The sequence below is a fragment of the Erpetoichthys calabaricus genome, chromosome 6 (genome assembly GCF_900747795.2).
Source record: "Erpetoichthys calabaricus chromosome 6, fErpCal1.3, whole genome shotgun sequence".
Lineage (NCBI taxonomy): Eukaryota > Metazoa > Chordata > Cladistia > Polypteriformes > Polypteridae > Erpetoichthys > Erpetoichthys calabaricus.
This window is the reverse complement of record NC_041399.2, coordinates 23,528,557-23,555,111: the sequence shown is the minus strand read 5'-3', so window position 1 is coordinate 23,555,111 and position 26,555 is coordinate 23,528,557. Positions and strand designations below refer to the sequence as shown.

The 26,555-nt window shown below is 36.9% G+C and overlaps 1 protein-coding gene across 3 annotated transcripts in view; it reads right to left on the bottom strand.

Annotated features, from left to right (window-relative positions):
• Positions 1-11,435: 11,435 nt before the first annotated feature.
• Positions 11,436-26,555, bottom strand: part of sema5a (sema domain, seven thrombospondin repeats (type 1 and type 1-like), transmembrane domain (TM) and short cytoplasmic domain, (semaphorin) 5A) — an 857,644-nt gene continuing 842,524 nt past the window's right edge. Inside the window, exons 19-23 of one of the 3 annotated variants that reach the window (XR_007935331.1) lie at positions 23,360-23,515; positions 22,115-22,159; positions 17,216-17,427; positions 13,055-13,840; positions 11,436-12,455 (exon numbers count right to left, since the gene is read on the bottom strand). Coding sequence is in view for 1 of the 3 variants with exons in the window: in XM_028803411.2 (XP_028659244.2) it covers positions 13,721-13,840; positions 17,216-17,427; positions 22,115-22,159; positions 23,360-23,515 (533 nt within the window). In the remaining 2 variants the exon portion in view is untranslated. Of the gene's footprint in view, positions 13,841-17,215; positions 17,428-22,114; positions 22,160-23,359; positions 23,516-26,555 lie in introns of all 3 variants that reach the window. The other 2 variants (XR_007935332.1, XM_028803411.2) reach the window with 2 other exon arrangements.

Sequence of the window (26,555 nt, the reverse complement as noted above, 5' to 3'; positions counted from 1 at the left end):
AAACTGAGGTTCTCCTCATTGGTACAAAATCAACATTATCCAAAACCTATAATTTTTCATTTGTTATTGATAATTCCTCTGTCTCCCCTTCCCCACAGGTTAACAGTCTGGGTGTCATCCTTGACAGTACTTTATCCTTTCAGTCCCACATCAATAACATCTCCCAGTCTGCATATTTCCACTTGCATAACATTAATCGTATTCGCCCCTGCCTCACTCCCCACACCACTGCTATCCTTGTTCACATCCTTGTCACTTCTCGCTTCGATTATTGCAATTCCCTTTTCTTTGGTCTTTCTCGCAAATCTCTTTATAAGCTTCAACTGGTCCAGAATTCAGCTGCCCGCATCATTACTAGAACCCCCTCTATTCACCATATCACTCCTGTCTTGCAGCAGCTTCATTGGCTTCCAGTTAAGTTCCACATTCAGTTCAAAATTCTTCTGTTAACTTTTAAGGCTCTCCACAACCTTGCCCCTCCATATCTGTCTGACCTCCTCCATGTTGCCATTCCCTCCCGTATCCTTAGATCCTCTTCCTCCATCCACTTGACTGTCCCCTTTGTCCATCTTACCACCAGCTCTGGAACTCAATACCATCTGAGCTTAGAAATATTGAATCATTTTCACTTTTCAAATCTAAACTTAAAACTTATTTGTTTAAGACGGCTTTTTCTCTTTGATTACAATTGCTCTGTCTGATTTAAATTTTTGTATTTTAGTTTTGTTTATAATCTGTGTTTATCTATTGTTCAGTGTCATTGACTGTTTAGAAAGGCGCCTACAAATAAATAAAATCTATCTACATAAGGCAACTTTATTTTTTTCCCACCTCTGCACTATAAAAAAATTGCGAGGTTACTTCACATGAGATGTTTGTAAGTGACAGGACAAGAGATTTTACACGGCTGTCGCTTTTCTTACCTGTTTCCATAGTGAGTGACACTAGACAACTAATTGAATGAAGTCTGACGACCAAGCAAAATTACCAGAATGCAAATATGTGTCCATTTATAGATTTTTTTTTTTACTTCTCTGCAGTACAAAGAAACAGAGCAGGGACTTTAAATGAGTTGTCCATAAATGCCAGGAAGTCTTACTTTTGATCTTGACCGTTTCCATAGTGAATGACACTAGGCTAGCAATTGACTGAGAGCTGACAACCAAACATTTTATAAAGGCAAGGACTTCAAAAGCAAAGAAGGGAGGGATTTTTAATGCATCAAAGGGCATTTCAACGACCCTGGTAAGTTTGGTGAAATTATAAGAAATACAGTGTACATTGCTTTGTAGGAGCTTCCAAGAAGCAGCAGATACAGGAAATGGTTGAAGTAAGCATGTTGCCTATGAAAAAAAAAATCTAATAATTTTGTATTAAAACATCTAATTTTTGGTCTTTTGAAATAAATGCAATTGAAATTACTAAAATAATGTTCAACAGTTATAGTATATTTTGTACGCTAAAGAGGAGAAAATTTGCTTTTAAAGTATAAACCAGTGGTTCTCAATCTGTGGGGCGGGCCCCTCTAGGGGGGCGCGAAGATGTGAAAAAAAGAAAACAAGAATCAAAAATATGAAAAATACATCTATTGAAACCAAAACAAATTAACTTAAACTACATTCTGATACTAGAAAATTAAATATAGAGTTAGATAAATGTCGATAAAAGTTAAGTAGGTATAATAAAATATGCATCTATGATATATCATTAAATAAAAAAGAACAAATTGGTATTGGTGGGCTCCTTTCAAAAAAATGTGTGTGTGGGGGGGGGGGGTGCAATTAAAACTGTTATGAAAACTCGGGTCGCAAATACTTAAAGGTTGAAAAACGCTGGTATAAACACAGTAAACAGTGTGCAGCTCTTTACTGCCTTTGGAATTAAAACAGATTTTTAAGAGGACTCCCACAAATGAATATACAGGAGCAGCAAGAGCCATTGGTATTAGTGGGTTTTCAGATCCCTTCACTTTCTGCACACTTTAACGTGTTGTAGACTAATTTTAAGTGAATACAGTTCCCATTTGGGCCTCTCAATCTACACTCAATAACCCATAATGACAAAGTGAAAATATGTTTTCAAAATGTTTTGCAAATCTATTACCAATCAAAAAATTTGCATTCATATAAGTATACAGACCCTTTGATATGTCACTTCAAAAATGTGGTGAGGTGCATCCTAATTGCTTTAACTGTCCTTGAGATATGACTAGAACTTCATTTGAGTCCACTTGTTTCAAATTAAATTCATTGGACCTTGTTTAGAAAGGCCCACGCCTGTGTGTTGTGAAAGAAGTCACCCTCGGACACACAAAAAGATTTGGGGCAGCCACCCGTATATTATACCTAGCTGCAACGGTTAACTGAAATTGCACAGATGTGCTCCGGATGAGTTCTCAACATGAACTGATGAGTAGTGGCAAAGATGGCGGCTTTAAAGGCCATCAAAGGAAGTGATGTCATCTATGTCGGAACCAGAAGTGGCGTCTTTCTTGGGGCCGGAATGGGAAGTGACATTTTACTAGGAGTCAGAACCGGAAGTGACGTCACTCTTGTCGCTGAAACCGGAAGTGATGTCTTTTATGAGAAATCGGGTAGGTTTTCCTGTGTTTGGTCTGCAAAAAAATAGAGAAAGGTATAGTGCGGACCACCGCGCCCTGGCCTGGCATGGAATTACCTTCTTTCCGTCCACTCAGCTTCCTCCTACTAGTATGTGTGTGACAGTATATAAGATCCACAATTCACACTGCATGTCAGGACAAGTGCAGAGTCATGAAGTCTAGACCTCGGTAATCAAATTGTGGTGAGGCAGAGATCAGGGAAAGGACATAAAACTATTCCTAAAGTTTTGAGTGTTCCCAGGAGCACAGTGGCCTCAATAGTTGTGAAATGGAAGAAGTTTGGAACCAACAGGATTCTTCATAGAGTTGGTCATCTGGCCAAACTGAGGATCTGAGAAAGAAGGTCCTTGGTCAGGGAAGTGACCATGAAACGAGAGCTTCAAAAAGACCTTTGGTGAGATGGGAGAACCTGTCAGAAGGACGACTGTCTTAGCCGCACCGCATCAGGTGTTTATGGTAGAGTGGTGTGGAATTTATTATGCTTATCAATATGAATACATACCTTATATTAATTTTTCTTTATTGTCTTTTAATTCTATCTATAAGACTTTTGTTTCAGATGGTACTGGGCTGATTCCTGCTCTTTTGCAAGAGACTTCTTCAAATCTGCTATGAGGTGAGGCATATTATTATGAACAAAGATGGGCAGTGATCTGGTGTTGCCTATAGCAACGCCTTTGCTAGAGGTTAAAAATTAAGACAAAATATGTATTTTGAAAATTTTCTTTCTGTTTGGTTTTCTTTCACTTTTGTAATTCTTGTGTATGTTCAGATCATAGATATTTATCTATTTACTTGTTAACTTAATAACCTTCTGTAAAAATCCAAATTTCCCCCTGGTGATAAGTTAACTTCTACCTATCTAATTAAATCTGTTCACCTTATCACAGGATCATAAATAAAAATAACGAGGAAAGGATTCACATCTGGCCTGTTTCCGTAAATGTTCAATCTCTTTTAAATAAGTTTGAACTTTTACTTCTCATAGTGAGACATGGTGAGGTCAGGTACTGTGGTCTTTATTTTTTGCAGAAAACTGGCTTACAATTCTTATTTCAGACCTTATTTTAATTCTTAATGGGTGGAATGAGTGGAAAAGTCAGAAGGGGGTCTGGATTTTATGTAGATGAGTAATGGAAAAAGGTGAGACATTATAATGCATAGTAAAAGGTGATACGCTGACTGAGTTTGTCCATATTTCCACCTAGTGGGATAAATGAAAGCATTCTGTTTTAATGATTATTAAGTCAGCAACAAAAAGGATTCATTCAATTCACAAAACACTATTTATAAATCATCTGACCCCAGAATGCAGGTGACTTCAACCAGGAAACTTTGGAAGTTACAAGTGTCTATCAGTTTGTTCCATTTGTGGACCAGCAGCTATTCACATGTTAAATGTAAACCTGTGGCTCAACTGGGCAGATGTGACCACTCACTCATCTCATTCTCACCCACAAGCCCCTCATCAGACGGCAGCAGTGCTCTTACTATCCAAACCAGAAGTTTGTATGTTGGTTTATGGGTTGTTGTTGTTTATAATCATTATATTTTCCTTAACTTTGATAACTAAGTATTTTACTACAGTTTGCACTGTGTGTATGAGTGTATGTGACAAATAACATTTGACTTGTATTTTTGTTTACAATTTTCAAGCAATGTTTTATTGTACCATTTAAAGCCGAAAACAAATAATTTTATTAATAAAAATGACTTTATACGCATTATGGCTACATTTAAAAATACATTTGTTAGCCAGAGATGAAATGTTTTTCTTGTTTGTTTCTGTACTTTTACCAATTCATTTCAGAAACATTTACTTTTATTCAGCACACTCTTCTAATGGACAGTTAAACTAAGGCAATATTGGTATTTCTCTTCCTCTTTATCCACAGAAAAAAAGAAAATAGCGTGACATGTCTACATCAGTTATTAAAACCCTTTTAGCTTAATAAAAACAAGAAAAACAGCCATAACATGGCAAACAACTGTATACGTCTCTCAGACAATGGGGCTACTAGTTTTAAGCAGCAGATATTTGCTTCAAATGTTTAAAGACAAAAAAAAAACTGGGTTAATTGCCATTGTCCATCCTCTGTATAAACTTTATTATCAACAGTAATTATTTTTTCATTGAGCAAGTTTAGCTGGCAGTACACATATGTTTTAGGTCCTAAGGCAGCAGATAAGCTAATGTATACCTATGGCTCTATATTGTAGCCCCAAACTGACAAACTTTCCCCAAAATAAAATTCAGTTAAATCATTTCAAGTCTTGCTGTTGAGATGGCAGGCTAGGACTTGCAAAAGTTTTGAATGAATGCTGTATAAGAGCATAAGAAATTTGATAGATTAGATGGGATGATTCACTCCATCAAACTCATTTGTTTAACTAATATCTGAGCTGTCCCAAAATCTCATCCAGATACTTTTTAAATGTTGCCAAAGTGTCTCCAAGACTTAGTGGTGTGTTCCCACTTCCCACAACTCCTTGTATAAAGAAGTGCTTGTATAAAGAATTCAACTGGATCTACTTTACAATGCCATTGAGAATTTTGAAGGCCTGTATTGGGTCTCATGCAGTCCCTTCTGCTCGACACTGAACAGTTTGTCACATTGCTACATGTCCTTAAGTGTTGAGATGCACTTGCTTGCTCTCCTCTGCACATCTTCGCGTGCTGTTATGTCTTTCTTGTAGTGTGGTAATCCAAACTGCACACAGTACTCCAGATGTGCTCTCACTAGTGTGTTATAATGTTATAATGTCCCTCTTATGAACATATAAGATTGGAAGAATATGGCTGCTGCAAGAATTTTTCCATAAATAAAATTTTGAAATGAGTATTTTGTTACTCACATTAGTTACACCGTAATTACATTTCTTTAAGGTTGGGGTTAAACTTGATTATCTTGGTCATATTAATACAGCAAAGTGGTCAAGCATTTAGGATTATACTTCATGAGGCAATAACATTTGTCATCAAGAAATCACAATGTTTTGTCATTTACTGTATTGTAAAGGAACAACCATGTGTAAACAGTACCAGAAATGGATTCAAAACCAGTTTTTATTAATTTCTGTGATTTCCAACGTCCTTTACAATAAAGGGTGTTAATAACAGAAACATTCTTTTTATTTATTGGGAAAAGTGTTTAGATAGAAATTAATTACAAAAGTAAATAATAAAAAACAAATTAGTCATAGTTTTTGAATTTCTAGTTTCATACTGATATTGTTCATGCTAATTAATACTCTTCAGTCCATAAAGTATAGACCTGGCTAAAAATATTGGTAAACTTTCATTTTATTCAAATAATGCATTTTTTTCCTGAGAGTTATTCTTTTATCATCTGTATGCAGTGGTTCAAAACAAAAAATCTGAGGAAAGAGCTACATTTTTACTTACTCTATAAACACATTTCAAAATGGCTCGCACAAAATTATTGGAACCATTTAGAAGACATTAGAAATATTTTAGAAAATGTGAGTGACCGGGCTGCACTTTTTAGAACTGATTCACTTACAGAGAAAACACACTTGCAGACAAATAGCAGTTTGGCAGTGCGTGGTTTAATGCAGGTATGTGCGAGTCTCATATCTCACGGTAACAGAAACCTTTAAAGCTCATTAGTTCACTTCGTCATCAGTTCACTTCGTTTCCCGCCTTGTAGATCATTCACGGAGCAAGAGAATTCTGATGAAGTCATTTCTGAGTTCTGTTTTCATTTTCAGGAAGAGATGACTGGAGTGAAATGGTTGAAGACGTTGATCGCAGATGCTTTGTGCCAATATTTTTCTTTCAAGTTCAGAAATAAAGTGTGTTTAAATGGACGTTTCTGAGTTTTCTTTGTGCAATACTAGACCCGAAATGCAACATATAATTGTATTGTAGTGATAATCTAAACAGACTGATCTTACTAATTACTCATTTGGTCAGTTAAAATGGTTTGTGGTACAGTGTGTGTCAGGGGAGGTAAGAAAGAAAGTAATAGCCAAACGTAGTCAATGTGAAGGCGACAAGGCCTTCTTCAAAGTGGTTCATGTTCTGGAGATCACTTTTGTCAATATTATTAAAAGTTTACAGACCCATTAGAATGCAGCCAATATAGTTGCCATATTGGGCCATTTTATGCCCAATTGGTGTGTTTTTAAATCTGTCACACTTGAAAACCTTTGGCATGACTCTTCATTTTGGGCTATTTTCTTTGAAATTGTGTGGAAGTTTGTAAAGACAAAAATGGCTGTTTACATTTCCATGACTCTATAGCCTATGAAACCAACTCTTTTAATTTTCCACGCCAAACTTCTCCATTTTAAGTTTAAAATCTTTCAATTTCACAGATAATTACAGTTCAATCAACCAATGAGCTTGCAGTCACAGCGAACGTTACCCAATAACTGATAAAATTGGAAAACGCAGTAGGTATCAACCAATTAGATAGATAGATAGATAGATAGATAGATAGATAGATAGATAGATAGATAGATAGATAGATAGATAGATAGATAGATAGATAGATAGATAGATAGATAGATAGATAGATAGATAGATAGATACTTTATTAATCCCAAGGGGAAATTCACATACTCCAGCAGTAGCATATTGATAAAAAACAATATTAAATTAAAGAGTAATAACAATGCAGGTATACAGACAGACAACCTACCTACTTCCAGACTGGCATCTTCTGCCAACTTCCTTCTTGAGCCTCCAAAGGGCTAGCCTCTCATCCAGGTAAAGAAGCTTGCCCCATCCCTGCTGGGTAATGCCAGTCATGTGTGTCATCCTTCACAGTTGCCAGACCTTCTGGGATAATGGATATTTGGACATACAAAACAGAATGAAAGGTTTTTATAAAATCACACCAACCCTGTGTTCACAGCAAATGAAATCATGATTTTGAAGTAAAGAATACTATCTTTACTATGAATCATGAGGGAAGCTAAGTGATGTTTGGGGTTGGTTTACTACTTCTAGCTCTAGGTGCCTTGAATCTGTGCAATGCACAATGAAATCAGAAGACTATCAGGGTTTTTTGGAAACAAATGTGTAACCGAGTGTCAGAAAGCTGTGGCTCAGTCACAGGTCATGCATCCTCCAGCAGTAAAACAACTCAAAACATAGAGTACATCAGAAAGCATCCAAGAATGGCTGAGTGCAAAACATTGGACATTCCTAAGTGGCATCCTATGGATCCTTTCTGATTTCCTTTGAACATCTGTGGAAAGAACTGAGAGAAGATATCCATCAAACCTCAGAGAAATGGGGCAGTTGGCTCAAGAAGGGTGGCCCAAACTACTAGTAGAAAAGTATGAAAAAAGCTCTTGATTGTAGTTATTATCTCCAAACTAAATAGTAAGTTAAAGAGAATGTGATGTCCAGGTCAATTCCACACTTCTTAGCTGCTTCAGGAAACCAGTTGAACACAGAAACATCAATGACGTATCTGAGGAGACGCCAGGCAAATGAAGACACACAATCAGCAAGCGGTGGTACAAGCCCTTAGTGTTTTTATTTAAAAGCAAAAACAAGCAAACACTGCGGTGGGTTGGCACCCTGCCCGAGATTGGTTCCTGCCTTGTGCCCTGTGTTGGCTGGGATTGGCTTCAGATGACCCCCGTGACCCTGTGTTCGGATTCAGCGGGTTGGAAAATAGATGGATGGACAAGCAAACAGTGTTCAAAAGTGCAGTGCAGTTGATAAATAAATAATCCAGGATAGAATTCGAGTAACCAGTGATGGTTCAGATCCAACATATAATTCATTAAAAATTTGCTTAAAACAAATGGCAAGAAACAGATCTAAAAGCCCAGTTGTGTCCTTCTAAAAATCGACTGATCTCACAGTCAACCTTTAAATTCCAGGCTTGGGACCACTATGGCCAACACAGGCTCCCAACAGGGCACCTCACCGATCCTGGCTCCTCCGACACCCACTGCCACTCCTTGGGCTTACAATTGAGCCCTCTTGAGCAACGGGTCACTCCTGCTATATTACCTACAGGATGCTCAGCTGGAACAACTCTCTTCAGCTCTTTGAGCGCAGGCCATACGCTTCTCCGCAGGGCTCTCTGCATGGCTGCCTGCCTCCACACTACCACACACTGACGTCTTCCGATCTCAACTCCGTCAGCCTTTTCTCTGTGTCTTTGTCCCTTGTTCTTTTTCCTCCTTTCCTTTTGTGCTTTGGATCCCTTTTAAAACCCTGTGGGATGCAGGTACCGCAATCATGACTCCGGCACAAATGAGGGAACAGGTCAGACCCATATGTGCATGTGGGATCGTCCGCTCCTACATCTGTCTCTGGAGCCGCTCTGCCACAATACGTATACTCCACCAGAAAACATGAACATCTAAATCATCTAAAATTCACATGCCACAAACCTACTTTATTACAGAGTACTAATATTTTTGCCCTTGCCTTTTGTGTTATTATTTAAAATAATATGTTAGGTCATACATTAAAATCATAGTTCAAGTTCTATTAAGCATAAAATAAAGAATGGTGGATACCAAATACAGTGGTACCTCGGTATACATCTGCTTTGGAATAAGTCCAACTTGGTATACGTCCTGTTTGGACGGGAAAAATTTTGCTTGGCATACGACCTTTGTTTGGAATACGACTTGCGTGCTAGAACACCGCGTGTTGTATAGCGGGTCCGCGGCCTCAAAAAAAGGGCCTGTTTTAATCCGTATAGCCGTGTCGTTCTCCGTGGGCGTGATTGCACAACAGCGGGGAGTTTAATGATGTAGTTGGAGCGAGTCGCACCTGCACAGGTGGGCTGTGATCAGGAAGAGTGAGACTGCATTTTTAACCTTGGATTTTATCAGATTTATTTATTGTTGTTTTTATCCCCACAGAACACTTGTTTTTATGGATATTTATTAAATAATTATTTATTGAAACCAGATGCACTGCACTTTTTGCTTAGACCCTGATTTTTGTTTTAAATAAAACCACTTGGTATTCTTGCACTATCCCCTGGTTTCATTTGAGAATTGTCCTCATTTGTCAGCTCATCTCGGTGACATTACTGACACTGTTGGGTTCAGTGCTCCCCGTTAGGATGTATGAGAGCGTGGAGCGGACCTGCATCATCACACCACGCGCTACCCTACGCTGCCCACGAGCGTCAGTACGCCAGTTGCTAGCATTCAGTGAACTACCCGCACTATAACTCTATGTGAATTTTCACGTGATTTTTGTGTTTTTTCACGTAAATTTGAATTGATTGTTGAAAAGTATGAAGGTGGCATGCGTATCTGGGACATGGCTGCTGCATACCGTATGCAGAGAATGACGGTATCTGTGATTGTGAAAAACAAAGACGTTATTAAAAAGTAAAGTGAGGTTAAATTTTAATTTATTTCATCTAATTGCTTTTGTATTTATGTATTTTAGTATTAAGCAGTGTTTAAATTATTTTATACAACCCCATCAATATATAATATGCCAATAACAATAGGATTTTTTTTCAAGGGAACAGATTAATCATTTTCCCTTTATTTCTTATGGGAAAAATTTGTTTGGTATGCGTCCTGTTTGGTATAAGTCAAAGGATCTGGAACGGATTAAGGATGTATACTGAGGTACCACTGTACTTTTTTCAGTTTCAACATAATAGAAAATTGTGTTTTCTTTTTTCTTTAAAGTGGAAAGGTACCAATATTTAAATATTACTCATTGGATTAGACTTGTTAAAATGTGTTGTAATGATTTTCAACAGTGGAAGAAGCTAAAGTGAACCAACTTAGTCTAAGTAAATGGAAACTTTAAACCTCAACCTTTACTGACTGAATGTTATCTATCTCTCTATTGTCACGCATGTGTGCCAGAGGCTCATCTTCCAGGCTCACCTAAGGTATGTGATTCCAACCCGGGATGAGAGGGGGCGCTGTCGCTAAAAGTCTTGTCTCCTTTTTCCCTCACAGCCTTAAGAATCTGCCCCTGAGGGCAATGAAGCCAAGGAAGCCCGGTCTACTCAGTATAGACAGGAGAAACACCCGGAAGGTTGTATCTCATTTCAGACCAGATTGTCATAGAAAGTGAGTCAGAAAGAGTGTGTCCTGTGTAAAGAGCATTGTCCCAGTAAGAGGATACCATCGAGCATGTGTTTTATTTAATGTAGAATTAAATGTAGGGTTTTTCCCAGTTTGTACCCCGACCATTTGGAACTTACCCTGTTTAATCATTCACCCTACACTATCTATCTATCTATCTATCTATCTATCTATCTATCTATCTATCTATCTATCTATCTATCTATCTATCTATCTATCTATCTATCTATCTATCTATCTATCTATCTATCTATCTATCTATCTATCTATCTATCTATCTATCCTTGCTTAATTTGACTTGTTTTTTTTCTTGTAACTATTTCTTCAATATCTTGTAAAGCACATTGAACTACATTCTGTGTATGAAAATGTGCAGTACAAATAGTTGTAATTGTTGTCATCTATGCTTCTGTTAAAAAAAACTGAATGTGATAGCATAATTCCATCACCAGATTTGGATTCCGCACCCTCAGATATACTGTATATAAAAAAAAACACCTAAGATTTTTGATGGGGACAAAAAAATCTTTTTTTTATATTACCAGTGTATTTGGTGCCAGTGATGGAGGGTGAGGACTTGCCATATGGCCAAAGCATTGTTGAATACAGCAGAACAAATTTAATAAAAAATAATTCAAGAACACTGTTGATTCTAAGCAGTTTTAACAGGTTTGTTAGAATGCCCATGTTGAAAAACTGAAATATAGCCAATGATATATGGGAAATAATGAGTAATTCATGTACCATGCTGTTCTTTTTTGTAAAGTGATAATATTTATTTCTTTAAAAATAAGAAGTTTCAAAATATGCTTTGCACTGCAACAAAAAAATGAGAGCTCATTACATAATATTTCCCATGAGTACAATGTGAATTTTACTAATGACTTGAGATGAAGCTCATTTTTTGTATATCCCAAATATTTCCACATAAGAATAAATGGCCTAAGAAAGAAAATTATTAGAATAAAAATTAATCACTCCAAATTTGCAGATAGTCTTAAATAAAGAAGTTAGAAAATAGAAACAGGAAAAGGTACCAAAGTACAGCAACGTAGTGTTAAGCTTATGCTAAGCCTAGTTTACAGGTGGCAGAAAGATCATATGCTATTTATTTTATAATCCACAATCATTATCAAAATAAATTAAAAAAAAATCACCATTTTTATATCAACCAGTTCTGTATTTATGAAGATGATCATACAGAAAGCATTAAGGTTTATAGCAATGACAAGCTGCTGTCCAGAATCTTTTTTGTAATCGAATAAAACATGTCAGCATGTTCATGACAGTACTATACATCGAACAAACACAAAGCAGGTCACATTTCTGTCTCTACATATGGACAGTTAACATACTACTGCCAGACAAAATACAAAGCATCATTTCCATGTAGTTCCTTGTCAAAGGCCTCATGGCTTCTTCAGAGAGGCATCAAATCAAACAAAATTGAAGAAAAATGGGAGTAGTTCACTTCCATCTACTCCTCTGTTCAGAATGGACGTACTGTACAGTAAAATCAGCAGTCTTTATCCTCAAGGAGTGCAGACTGATTCATTTCCAGAGACTTGATTACGCCCTTTATTTAAACACAGATGGTCTCTCCGGGTTGAGAGTTGAGTCCTACTGGTAAAGAGTGCAAGTCAGATTGCTGCATCTTTCTTTGCTGGGAATTGTCTGCTGATAAAGGGCTTCCGTTTCTCATGCCCTTCATCTCGCACAAACATTATAATTCATCACCAAAAAGCGGTATAAGTCGGGGTGGTTTTCTAATCTAATTTGAAAAGAGAAGACAGAAAAAAAAAGGAAAAGCTAGTTTCAGGTCATGTCCTGAACATGTTAAAGCTGACTATTTTAACACTCAAGCAGAGAAAGAAAGATCAAGCCATGAGGATGATTTCTGAAAGATGGAGCTTGTGTTAAAAACAAAACAGAACAAACAAAAAAAGACGCAATAAGACGTAAAAGCACAATGAAAGCACAGACAAGGAGCAGTTTCAATGCATTAGAAATTTGCCTGTTTAGGCTTTGTCTATTTTTTTTATAGTATTAATAATCTCCTACAGCTGGGCATCTCATTTTAAATAGTAAACCCTTAAAAAATGAGGATGTATCTTCCACCTCCAACAAATTATATTTATAGTATGTCAGTCAGGCTACTTTAAAGATATACAAGAGGTTACCTATTCCCCCAATTTTACATTTTCTTTGAAACAGTGCATAATTGCATTGTGAAAACATGAGTACAGAATTCTACTCAGAGCTATAATTAGTCAAACAGTTATTTAATTAACTAATTGATTACTTAATTAGTTAACCTCCTAATCAGTTAATTAAGTGAGTGTTGTCAAATCCAAAATAAAAATGGCTTACAGTTGTTTGTAAAACCTAAACATCTACACCTTGTTGACTCCGTGAGGTCAGTTCTGCTTCTGGCACACATGAGGCTGCTGTCCCTACGTCTTAAGTAGCTGGCACAGACCCAGTTTGTACAGCAATGCAGACACAAATGTTCCTCAAACTGCAGAGTGCAGGACTTTGGAATGCTATTAACCATGCAAGTCAATCAATGAAGCAACAAATACATTGCTCAGTAACATCATGCAAGCCAATCTTGTGACGTCATCTGAAAGTAGTTCTTCTATTCACACTGACAAGTTTAGCAGGAGCGTAAAAGTTCACCCTTGTTTGAGTAACGCCAGAAGCCTGTACCAATTCCTCCTTCCACATGTTTGCAGAGAGAAAAGAAAAAGGCTTCATCTCAGGATGAGCTGAGTTGTCCTTCGTAGGCACCGGTTTTCCTTTCTAATCATTCGAAAATGCTTTGATTTTTATGGCTCTTGGTCAGTTGTGAGATGACAGCACAAGAATTTGTACTGGCTAAGGATTTTTCCATAGGGGAACTTGTCATAAAAATGAGAAAACTAAAAAACAATGGAATCAGCAACAACAACAAAAAAAAAAGAGAATTGAATTATTACAGTTTTTTTAATATCAATTTGGTAGAGCCATCTGACTGTCTGGAGTACACGGCCCTCGCTAGTACTCCTCATAGCTGTTGAGATCTGTGAAATAGGTGTTAGTGTAGGTCTTCCCATTGAGGTGGGGATTAAAGTATTTGTTTCTCTCTTCCAAGATTAGGTTATTTTTATTGAAAGCCTAGAAATGAAGAGAAAGGGATCAAATTAGTTTCATCATGTAAATGTGCATCGTGCCTTCAAGCTCCCTTAGCACATGGAGCTTAGCACAGTAGCAAGTTAGATATATGCAAAGTATTTTAGACTTTACCCAACTAAAATGTTACAGTTTTTGTCTCTTTTACACATACTGTATGACTCTGATTGTGACTGGGTTAACCATAGGTGCAATGTAGTGGGATTAACTAGTTTCCACTTACCAGGACAACCCTTATTTTGTGGGTTGAAACCATTCAGATTTAATGTACTATGGTAAGGGAAGGAATTCCTAAAGGTTGTGTAAAATATACTCAATCTTAGACATCACAATTGTTCATTTTTTTTTGCAAAGGAAAATTGTTTGCTAATGACTTTGTATGACTCTGATTGTGACTGGGTTAACCATAGGAGCAATTTATCAGGTTTTATTACCACTTACCAGGACAACCCTTACTTTTTTGGGTTAAAACCATTCAGTTTTAACATACTATGGGAAATTGTTTGGTAATGACTCTGTGTGACTCTGATTGTGACTGGGTTAAACACAGGAGCAATGTAATGGGATTTGCTAATTTCCACTTACCATGACGACCCTTATTTTTGGGTTCAGATCTTTCAGATTTATTGTACTACAGTAAGGGAAGGGATTCCTACAAGTTGTGTAGAAGATACACAGTCACAGTTGTTTATGTTTTTTTCAAAAGGAAAATTGTTTGGCAAGCCACAGTGACAAAGTGTTTTGAACACTTGACTATAAATATTGTCCAAATACCTTTTTTTGGTTCAGTTTACTCAAATCACAAATACATAAACAAGTTTCTGAATGTGAAACTGAAAATAAACAGAACCAAAATTTGGAGCAACAAGAATTTAAAGATAGTATAGTAGTATAGTATAGAAGTATACTACCACATCTTTTAGTAATTCTGCAATTTCCGTATAAATAGTTTAGTTTATGTCAAATGATTCTCTACTAATTGGGTGTACAGTAATCCCTCGCTATATCGCGCTTCGACTTTCGCGGCTTCACTCTATCGCGGATTTTATATGTAAGCATATCTAAATATATAACGCGGATTTTTCGCTGCTTCGTGGGTTTCTGCGAACAATGGGTCTTTTTACTTCTGGTACTTGCTTCCTCAGTTGGTTTGCCCAGTTGATTTCATACAAGAGATGCTATTGGCGGATGGCTGAGAAACTACCCAATCAGAGCACACAGTTAAGTTCCTGTGTGCTGATTGGCCCAGCGACGGAGTGCTGCATTAACCAGGAAGTCTCATCTCACTCATTCAGCATTAACGTGCTCCTGCTACTGCTTCAGGGGCCGTGTCCAAGCGCCAACAGAAGATGCAAATGATTGCAGAAAAGGTAAAAGTTTTGGATATGTTGAAGGAAGGGAACAGCTACACCGCTGCAGGACACCATTGCGGCATCAATGAGTCCACGATTCTTTTTATTTAAAAAGGAGGAAAAGCATATAAGATCTATGGCCGCAGTGTCCTTTAAGCAGGGCGCAAAACAAGTTGCAAGTGGACGTAATAAGGCAGTACTCTGGATGGAATCTGCTTTAGGGATTTGGATTGAAGACTCCCGGAAGGAGAACAACGGCGGTGCTACACAGTCGCCTGAAGAGGCTCCTTTAGAAGAGCTGTAACGCTCTTCTTTGTTGTGCAGTAAAATTAAACTCATCATTATCGGATAAGTGTCATTGTTGGTGAGTAACCATAATTAATTATCTACGTACAGTACTTATTACATGTACATAGTTTAGTGTCACTGTACACACATTTTACTGTATACAATTTTTCTTGCATTGTACGTATTTATTGCTGGTGGCCTGTCTGTCGTAATGGCTGTAACATATGTGATATCGGAGACGCTCGATATCTTTAAAATAATATTTAGGTTTTACGGTATATAAACTGTGTTTACATACATAATTTCAACGAATCTTACCTAATATCTAAGAGAATACAAAGGGTTTATGCTGTATAATTGTGTGGGAAATGTTTATAATAGTGTGGGAGAGTTTATAAGGGCTTAAAATATATAAAAAGAACCATATGAATATATGGTTTCTACTTCGTGGATTTTCACCTTTCGTGGGGGGTTCTGGAACGCAACCCCCACGATGGAGGAGGGATTACCTTACTGACAATGGGGATGAGACAGAGTAAAGAAGTCAGGTGAAAAACTTAGGTTTTTAGTGCAGAAAGAAATGTCTGCAGCTTAAGATCAGGAGAACCAAAGACGTGCTTATTGACCAAAGAGCCTCTATGCCCGGTCTCTGTTCAAGGAGTGAACATGAAGGTAGTGTGCTGCTACAAGTAGATCAGTGTCCACATTCAAGATGGGCTGGACTGGTCTAGTTACACAGGGGAATTATATACGAAAGGGCACAGCAGACTCCTTCCTTTGAGACATTGTGGACAATGGTGCACTTTAGAATAACCATTACTTACCATTGTGTGGTAAATAGAACAGCAAGGGCATTTGGGATGAGAAATAACTATAATGGCACTCCGCTGGGGAAAAAATCATGCAACCATGAACAGAAAAAGCAAACTAAATAAAGATTTTGATAATCTATGTAATAGTAGAGATAGATATTTATATTCAATATTCAGAAGGTATTGCCCTAAAGATGTGCGACAGTTGTACTAATCGGTGTGCCAGAAGCCATTTTGTATGCTTTACCAATTGCAGTCAGACATGAAAGGGGAGTTTACTCTTTTAGATTTGTTCTTTATATTTACAACGTCAATCTATCGAACCAAAAATTGAGTCCATATTACAGTGATCATTGCATCAAAGATGACTGGTCCAGATTTCTAATTTGTAGAACTGGTAAGCCAGCAGTCCTCTTTGTCTCTGCACATCTTCAGTTATGAAGAAAAATTAACTAGAAGATTACAGAACTAAATATTACAAAACACAGTTTCATTTTCATAAGTTGTTATCAATGAGTCATTTAAAAAATGCTCTAGTGTACAATAAACCTACTCAGTACCATACAAATCAAGAAACATACATAAGAATTAACTAACTAAGATGTCTTCCAGCTCTTTCTTTTGATGTACGTTTAGAAAGAATAAAATCAAAAAATGTTTCATAGAAAATATAAGGATGTTTAAAGCCATGAGAAAATGTAATTAATATGCTATAGTTGCAAGTGAAAAAGCATGATGTTCTGTTAAAAATGTCATTTAATGTCCTTAATAAGAATTATTTTTAAATGTGAAGGTGAAGTCAATCTCTGTGTAAGAAAGAATCTAATTTCTACACATTTAATAACATTCATATTCCTCATCCTCATCATTAAAAAAAGTTAGTTATTTATTATTTCTTTTTAATTTACCTTAAGGGCTTCCACAGAGTCGTACTTATCAAGCTTGTTAATGTGGTTGGTAATGCTGGTGTTAAGAGGAGCAGCTGATATTGGGTGGATGACTGTGGCATCGTGGGATTGCTGTTGGTATCGCTGACAATAAGTATAGATGAGGAGAGTAATTAAACATCCCAATATGGAACTGCTCAGTCCAACAGCAATCATGTGGAACATGTTGAACTCTGCAAAGAGTAAAAATGAACATTAACGGTAATGCCAAACAACCTGAAGATACAAGTAGCAGAGGATCATTTTTTAAAATTGAATTCTGTGTACTACATAAATGAATTAAGAACAACCAAAGAAACTGGACTACAACTGAAGTAATTTCAGGTTTATATTATAGTCTAAACAGAGAAAGAGAATCCACATTTTGCAAAGAACAAATAGCAATTCAATCATTTCTCTTTCGCACACAGCAGGAAAACTATCAGCTTAACCTACTGAGATAAAGCAAACCTGACTTAATCCAACTCAGGTCACTGTCTACCTTGAGTCAGGCTATGGTGATGTTACTTAGTGGTATGCAAAGTACCCAACAGCCACACTTAAAAGTAGAGATAAAATTCGGAAAAGTGACTCAGGAAACAGAACAATTTGGCCACTAGAAAACTGGTCAGGTAGAAGTTTTAAAGTATCTGATATGAATGAACTTAAGTATCAAACGTACGAGTAAATCAAGGATTCTCTTTCACTTTATATACAGTCAAAAAAAAATTATTGCAAACCTAAAATAATTCACTCTTCCATCTTTTTGCATATGAGTCTTATTACAGTCAGTATCAGCAACGTAACTGCAATTTGAAGCAGTGGCATTCAGCTATGACATCTTAATGATTGTATCCTAAGTCAGCAGGGAGGACGCTAATAGGAGAAACGGGCAGGCTTCCCCCATTTTAAGAAGGAGCTAATTTGTCCATGAAAACGCCTTTGTAAAATTGAATTTTTGGAATATGAACACCTAATTACAATTAAATGAAATGTAAACCATTTTTAAGTGTTTCTCATTTTTCTTTTAATAACGTCAAACTATATAAAAATTGGTAAAATTGGTTTAATAACAACATTACTCATCAAATCAAGCCCTAATAAGGCATTGCCCTTTATTAAATAATGTTTATTTAATGAGGTTTCATTAAGTGTCACATTGAAGGGAATGCTCGTGAGCTTTTCTCATCACGTTTGGAGACACAATGTCCAGGATAACATAAGAAGACATTGGAGCAACACACGCGACAAGGTGACTGATCCACAGCACATGAATGCACAAGTACTACACCTCACTGTAGCCGCAGATCAGCCCCTCACAGTTTGATAGGATGCTTTGAGGACAGAAGTTGAACACAACTGTGGTATAACAGGTCTGCGGCTTCAAAAAAAACATGGGGCCAGGTTTTAAATAAAAAAATAAATAAAGCCTTGTCACTATCCGTGGACGCAATTGCACGACCACGGGGACTTCCTGCGGCGTGTGATTAAGGTGCTGCGTCCACAGAGACGTGAGTGTATATATACGGGTTGGCACAAGGAAAGAGGAGGAATCAGCCAGGAGGAATCAAAGAAATGGAAAAAAGATCGAAAGAGTTAAAGGATGTGAAAAACAGGCTTAGAAGGACAATCTGGCCACCTGAAAGGAGGAAATAGTTCAAGCTGTGCTGTGGCTAGCCCCTAGAGCTGTGGTGCTCTAGGGACTAGTTTGACCCACTGAACAGTCGGGTAGAGTGTGGCGAGCAAGGCAGGTGCCCTCCCTAGGCTTCCGAGGTGCGACCATGTGAGCATGAAGGAAGAAGGGAGGGGAACCGACTTCAGACAGTCTGGCCATGATGCCTGGAGGCAGACAAGACAGAAGTCGTCCGAAAGGAGCTCATGACTGCTGAGTCTCCGCTGGCTACACAGGCAATGGGTTTACCGGGGAGAATGAGAAGGAGGTGGGCTGAGATCTATTGATTTTTTTTATCCTCACTTTTTACTGGATTTTTATGGATTTATATATATTCTGTTTTTAGAACACTGCACAATTGACACTTTTGTTGGTTTTACTTTTGTTTTGACTGGTTTTTAATAAAAGCACTTGGGCACTTTTTCTACCATCCTCTAGCATCATCAGTGAATTGTCTTCATTTGTCAGCTCATCTCGGTCATAACTATCGATGGTGTTGGTTCAGCAGACTCCCATTTGGGAAGAGGGAGTCTGTAGGGGACCAGCATCATCACAACAATCCCGTAGAAATAACTGAGACACGAACTCCACATCACCAATGTCCAGTCCCATCCAAAAATACCGAGATCCACCCCATTCTGCAGGTGCACATATGAAAGTCATAGCAGATTCTTTGCAAACACATATTTTCCAAAAGCAGTCATTTCTAACACGGGAGAAACCTGTTGCAAAGTACAATGTGTATTGGCATAGCTTTTATTTTACTGCCAGGGATCATACTCCGTGTTACAGGTGTTTCCTGTCATTTCTGTTGTTTTTGTTAACCTTGAATATTTATCTTTCATGTTATTTATGTTGGCTAGGTTTATTATTCATTATTTATGTACTTTCTGTTTAAAGTGGTGACCATTCCTAATTCTTTGTGGGTGATGCCCCAGCAAGCAGAGCCACCCTGACATCACTACTGCAGGGTCTTGTCTTTGGCTTTATATGTCTGCCAGAAAGAAGAATCCAGGAGTGGTTCATTGAAATTGTTTGGAGTCAAAAGTGAGTATTGTTTTTTCTTGTGGATTTTATGACTTTTTCATTATTTTCTGCTGTGTTTTGGCACTTGTTCTTTGTGGATTGTCTTTTAGAGAACTCCTTTTTTGCTTATTTGAAATGTTCTTTTATGTTTTCTTTTTTTTACTTTATGAATAAAGTCCTTCATTTATAAAGTCTCCTTGTTTTGGTTTGTCTCTACAAGACAGAGCTTATACAGTTTCTCCCCCTCGTGAGACATTTTTAATATTTTGCGCGTTTTAAACTTTAAAAGACAGTTTCTCAGTTTTGGTTTTTGTCAGACTGGAGCCTGTAGGTAGTGGTTGGGGAGCAATCTTGTCAGGTGTGAGCCTCTTCTTGGCTGGCCATTGTTATACTCAAGTAAAGTAGAAATGTTCTCAAAACTAATTCAAGTACAACAATGAAGTGCTTCTACTTTATACCAACAGCAATATGCCTGCATAATGCCTCATTGTGACTGTGACTGCCAAGTCAGACGTTTTCCGTTCTTTTTAATTTTCTTCCTTTTCAGTCATTCTTGTGTGTGTTCAGACTATAGTCTATCTAAGAAATCAAGCAACATAAGACATACAGTAATAAAAAGAGCAGTATACTGTACATCATCCTCCTGATATCATTCTGTGCTTCTGTATTTTTAACAGTAAGCAAAGGGAACAACAAATAACCAAAGTGATGAAAGTTTGGACATACAGCAGTATAAGGAGCTCAAGGATATTTAACAGGCAGTGAGAGAAAAACACTTGAAGATGGCTAAGGGGCATTAGTAAGGATGGAGCTGTGAGGAGTGGCAAATGGTGCTGTCAAGTAGCTTCCAGGCTAAATTTAGCTGTCCCATATTACAAGATGTAACATTATGAAAAAAGGATATTACTTATTTTTTACTGATTCCTTTATCCAAGGCAAATTACAACATCTGAGATACTATTGACTACATTTCTTTTGTTTTTCTAATTGCAGGCAGGAGAAATGACTTGCTTATAATGACACAGTGCCAGTCGCGGGATTGGAACTCACAACTTGAGGGTTTGAAGTCCAAAGCCTTAACTACTAACTCCAGAGGATATGGAAACCAACTATCATAGCTCTAGAGTGGGCAGCTAACTCAGAATGTAGCTGTAAGTGATACTTGAGACACAGAGTAGGACATGGACCAAGGAACAGCTTTGGGTGAAGAGATTGGTGGTGGGGACAAAGTACATAAACATAAAATAAATCTTTAGGGTCCTAAGTGGTAGAGCAAAAGGAAAACCATGAAAAAGAGTAAAGGATCGGGAGTCATGTGTATATATAAGGAAAATAGGATTTTAGAAACAGTTATGAATGGAGTTTCTTTTTTAATTTGTTTCTAGGCTTTTCATGAGTAATAAATATCCTCATATTGTGATTTATTTTATACTCAAGTAGTTCATGGCTGTGGCCATTTTCTTGATTAAAGCCTTCTTTTAGAAAATGAGTTTTATTTAACATTGTTTCAGATGCCATTTTGTTTTGAAGATTGGCACCACTGTTTTGGGGATTCTGTCACCATGATTCAGGTCCTTGTTTGCTATGGAAGTGACTTCTAAGCTCACAACAACAGGGGGGTGAGATTGTAAAGAGTTAAAAGGTCATCTCGTCTGCCATTTTGCATGAGATTGGACAGAACTTACTGGTGATTCTTTTGATTTTTGATTAATAATTTCTGTTTTTTGACTTTGATTTTTGGTTTGTGATTTGGCTTTAATGTCTCTGTCATTTTCTTTTCTGGTCTTGTGCTTTTCTTTGCCCTTTAACTCTACTCTTTCTCCAGATCCTCGGTCTATATTTTTTGGACTGCCTGCCTTATTTGAAGTCAGTAGAGGAACAAGTTGTTTTATTGATATGAAAAGAAAATAGATCAATAGATATAGTTAATTCATATATAAAAATACAAAAAAGTTGTAAGTTCTGTACTACACTACACTGAGTGCAGCCAACCCCATTATCTATCGGGTATTTTTCCTTTCTCCTGCTTAAATCAGCTCCACCTGAAAACCACAGAGAATTCCAGTTCCAGCAGCTTCCCAGCCTCATTCTCCTCAAAACAATAATTTTTGTTTTCAAACTAATATAAAAGAATCATCTGCACTTATAATTCTTCTTAAATTATATTAAAGAAAGACATTTACCTCCACATCTCCTGTTGTCCATGCTTGAACGTGCAATTGAGATTTCTATGAAATACAAATAAAAACTATATGAGTATACAGAAATCACAGTAGTTTCCATTTTGTAGTAAAGATGAAAGCGTTTTCTTGAATGCAGGTTGGCTCAGGGGGCTCAAAAAAGAAACAACAATGCACTCCAACAATATTTTGTGTTATGAATTATAGAAGGACAAGTGCATAGTGTTGGTAGAGAGGACTGAATCAGAGTAAAGTTGAGTAGTGAAACAGGATAAGGTGGTTTTAACCTTCTTGGAGTTAACACAGAGTGTCTCTCGGGCTTGGAATTCTATGTAAAAATAATTAACCCTGAGTCTTTCTTGGGTTAAGCTGTTTTGATGAGCCTGAATACTCTCAGGACAGCATTCTACTGACATCTTGTTGATGAAAAAACTTCATACTGCAAAACAATTATGAATTGTTCTATGTCTTCTGCCACTGCATGTTAACTCATCAATATTCACAAGTGAAGTAGAACCTTAATTCATTACAGTTATATAGCGCTTTTCTCAGTACTCAAAGCGCTATCCACACAGGGAGGAACCGGGAAGTGAACCCACAATCTTCCACAGTCTCCTTACTGCAAAGCAGCAGCGATACCACTGCGCCACCTGTGAGGACACCTTCAACCAAAACACACAATGGTATGGAAATGAAAAGCTGTAAAGCCAATTTTAGAACAAACTGAAACAGGACTGTTGATCGACTCAAGAGATAAGAGATGGGAATTTTACGCATACAACACTGCACAACTGAAATGCCAGGTGAAGTGTAGGGGCAAAAAAGACTTTAGAACCCTATGTGCTGTTCACAATTCAACAACTGTACTTGTTCATGTCAGGGGAAATATGGAAGTCACTACACCTTCCACTGACTTCTCTTTTTAGTGTGTGTATATATTTATTTACAGTATTTACTTACTTATCTATCTGTCTATTTATATATTTATTCATTTAAAGAGCTTCTGTAAAAAGCCAAATTTTCCCCTCGAGACAAATAAAGTTCTATCTATCTATCTATCTATCTATCTATCTATCTATCTATCTATCTATCTATCTATCTATCTATCTATCTATCTATCTATCTATCTATCTATCTATCTATCTATCTATCTATCTATCTATCTATCTATCTGTCAAAATTTTGAACATGCTGGAAAAGATATTGGCATAACAAAAGAAAACATAACGCACAATTTTGTGAACTCACCAGGTATGAAGTTTGACTCTGAGATGCAGGTTTTTGTTTCTGTACTGTTCCCGGAGCATTGGTTTCCAGTTGGGAAAAGGATGTCACAATGTCTAGTCCGAAACTGTACACCAGATGAATCGCAATCCGACCATTCAGACCAGTCTGACCAACTCTCTAGAAATAATCATGAAAATCTTGCATGATATACTAAACATATACTAATATACTTTATTTGTAAAGACAGGTTCAGCCCAAAAGAGGATAATTTTGAGAGTTTCAGCTTGTTTTAATCTCCAATTTAGTAAAGGTTGGGAATAAGCACAATTAAAATAATTTTAAATTACAGCCAAGACATTAATAATGTTGCAAAGAGGTGTTACTGGTGGAAATGAATGATTATTGTTTGTTATTGACATACGAATGCAAGGCACCAATTTCAGCAACCATTACTCCAGTGTTTTTGAGCTATTGAAAAGAGTGGATACATTTAAATCCAGTATCTAAACATCATTTTGGACCAAAATATTTAAGTGCCTTTCAGACAGCCTTGGTGTCACAATCCCTCCTAATCCACTAACAGCTGTGTTTGGTGTTCTTCCAGATGGTTTTAAAGTGGAGAAGGACAAACAAACTGTGATTGCATTCACTACACTTTTGGCACACAGCCTTATTTTGCTAAACTGGAAGAATCCTAACACTCCTCTTCTAAGTCAGTTGTTAACTGATGTTATATACTATTTGAAATTGGAAAAAATCAAATATTCAGTTAGAGGATCTGTACAGAATTTTTTTTAAACCTGGCAGGATATAATCAATACATTTTTAGAATAAGCTCTTAAAACAATTATCTCTGCATTTCTTTTTTTTTCTCCATTCATCTCTACTGGCCTATTAAACTCATCAATTTAGGTATGTTTACAAGCTTTAAGTTTTACCCCATTGGCCATGCTCTCTCTCAGGGGTGGGGGTCAGTCGTATTTTTTGTAAAAATTGATCGATTTGTATGAATGATTACAATAAAATTAATAAAATTTGAGGGAGAACCTCATACACAGATAACCCATAGAGTACAGTGTGAAGAAGGTATCAGGAGTATGGCGTGATCAAAGTATTAAAGTATTAAGACAGTGGTAAGACCAGCAGTGATGTATGGAGTTGAGATATAGGCTGTAAAGAGAGTGCAGGTGAAGAAATTACATGTGGCGGAAATGAGGAAGTTCCAAAAAAGGACAAAATAAAGAAATGAGACAATCAGAGGTATAACATCAAAAGTGGGAGAGATATCTAAGAAAGTACAGGAAGGTTGATTGAAGTGGCATGGACATGTGATGAAGATGAAATACAATGATTATGTGGGTAAAAGAGGTCAACATGGAGGTGGATGGATAAAGCAAAAGAAGATCTGAAGGAAAAGGGAGAGTGGATTCAGAACCAAGTTGTATAGAGAAGGTTAATCAAGCACATCGACCCCACATACAAATGGGAAAAGATGAAGTGGAAGAAGAAGAAAAAGAAGAAAAATTACTCCAGTATTTTACAGTAAGATCTCTTAGCTCACCCTCAATTATTCACGTTTAAATGTTAAATTATTATTAGAGAAACATTTGTAATTGTATTAACACAGTACAAAGAAAACACAATTTACTTTGTTTATTGAACAGAATAACCATTTTCCACTTTGCTAACATGTAGATAGAGAGAGAAGTTCTGCTTAGATTAAAAAGGCTGAAATGAAACAAACCATCAGGACCAGATGATGTTTATCTTTAAGGAGAATTGTGATTACATGTATAAATCCTTGACGTTTATTTTTCAAAAATATCCGAAAACAGGGAAAGCTCAGATTCCAAACTAGCAAATGTTGCCATAATCTATAAAAAAGGTGATCCAGCATACTCATGCAACTATAGGTTAGTAAGCTTACCATGCATTATGGGTAAATTAATAGAAGCAATTACAGTAGTTCCCCCTGCATCCACAAGTGATATGTTCCAAGTGCTGCTGTGGATGCTGTCATGGATAGTAGCAAACCCTACATATGAGTAACTTCTCGTTTACGTACATACTTATGATAAGGTTTAATTGATAAATTACACAGAATAAGACATTGTCAATATTAAATAATAATAAAATACATTGAACATTATTATACTCCTGCGGTGGGTTGGCACCCTGCCCAGGATTGTTTCCTGCCTTGTGCCCTGTGTTGGCTGGGATTGGCTCCAGCAGACCCCCGTGACCCTGTGTTCGGATTCAGCGGGTTGGAAAATGGATGGATGGATTATTATACTCTCTCTCAAATTAATGTGTCAGAGCAGGAAAAATGAATTCAGACACAGAGGCACATCCCTGCACACTGCTGGTGCATGCTTGGATTTTACTGCATACTGTGTACGTAATGTACATGACACCATGTATCCAAAGTGGTGATAAAATTTGTACAGAATGGCACTCAATTTGAAACTTATGAATCTTTTATTTCTGGAACTTTCCGTTAATATTGTAAACAGTGGAGAGCTGAAACTTCAGAAACTGAATCTGTGGATACTGATGTTCTACTGTATTAAGGAGAAGATCATACCAAGAACAGGTGTGTAAGTGAACAGTCCACATGGGTTGATGTTGAGGTCGTGTTTCAGTAATATACTGGAATTCTATGAGGAAGTAACAAAGCATAGAAATAGAGAGGTCCATATTATGATATTTATTTTGATTTTCAGAAGGTTTTTTGATAAGGTACCAAATGTGGGCTTGTATATATACTAAGATAAATGGGATTTCAAGTTGGAGTGTGTAGATGGGTGAAAAATTGGCTAAAATAAAAGAAGGAAAGGGTTACAGTATAAGGGAGGATTAGAGTTAGTGTAGTATACTCTGAGGGTTATAGTATGAGGAAGATTTTCTGAAGTAAGAGATGGCAAAATTGGTGTCTCCCAGGATTAGTACTGGGGTCGTTGATGTTTATAATATACATAAAGAATCTTTGTAATGGTATAAATAATAATTCAGTAAACTATGCAGGTGACATCATACTAGATGTAATTACAGATAATTTAAAATCACCAGAATCATTACAAATGGACCAGGACAGAATTTAGATTCTTGCTAATTTGTGGTTGGTAAAATTTAATTTAAATTTAATAAAAGTATGGCTTTACAAAATGGAATTTAGAAAGTTAGATTTGAATACACAGGGGGAAACTTGACATTTGAA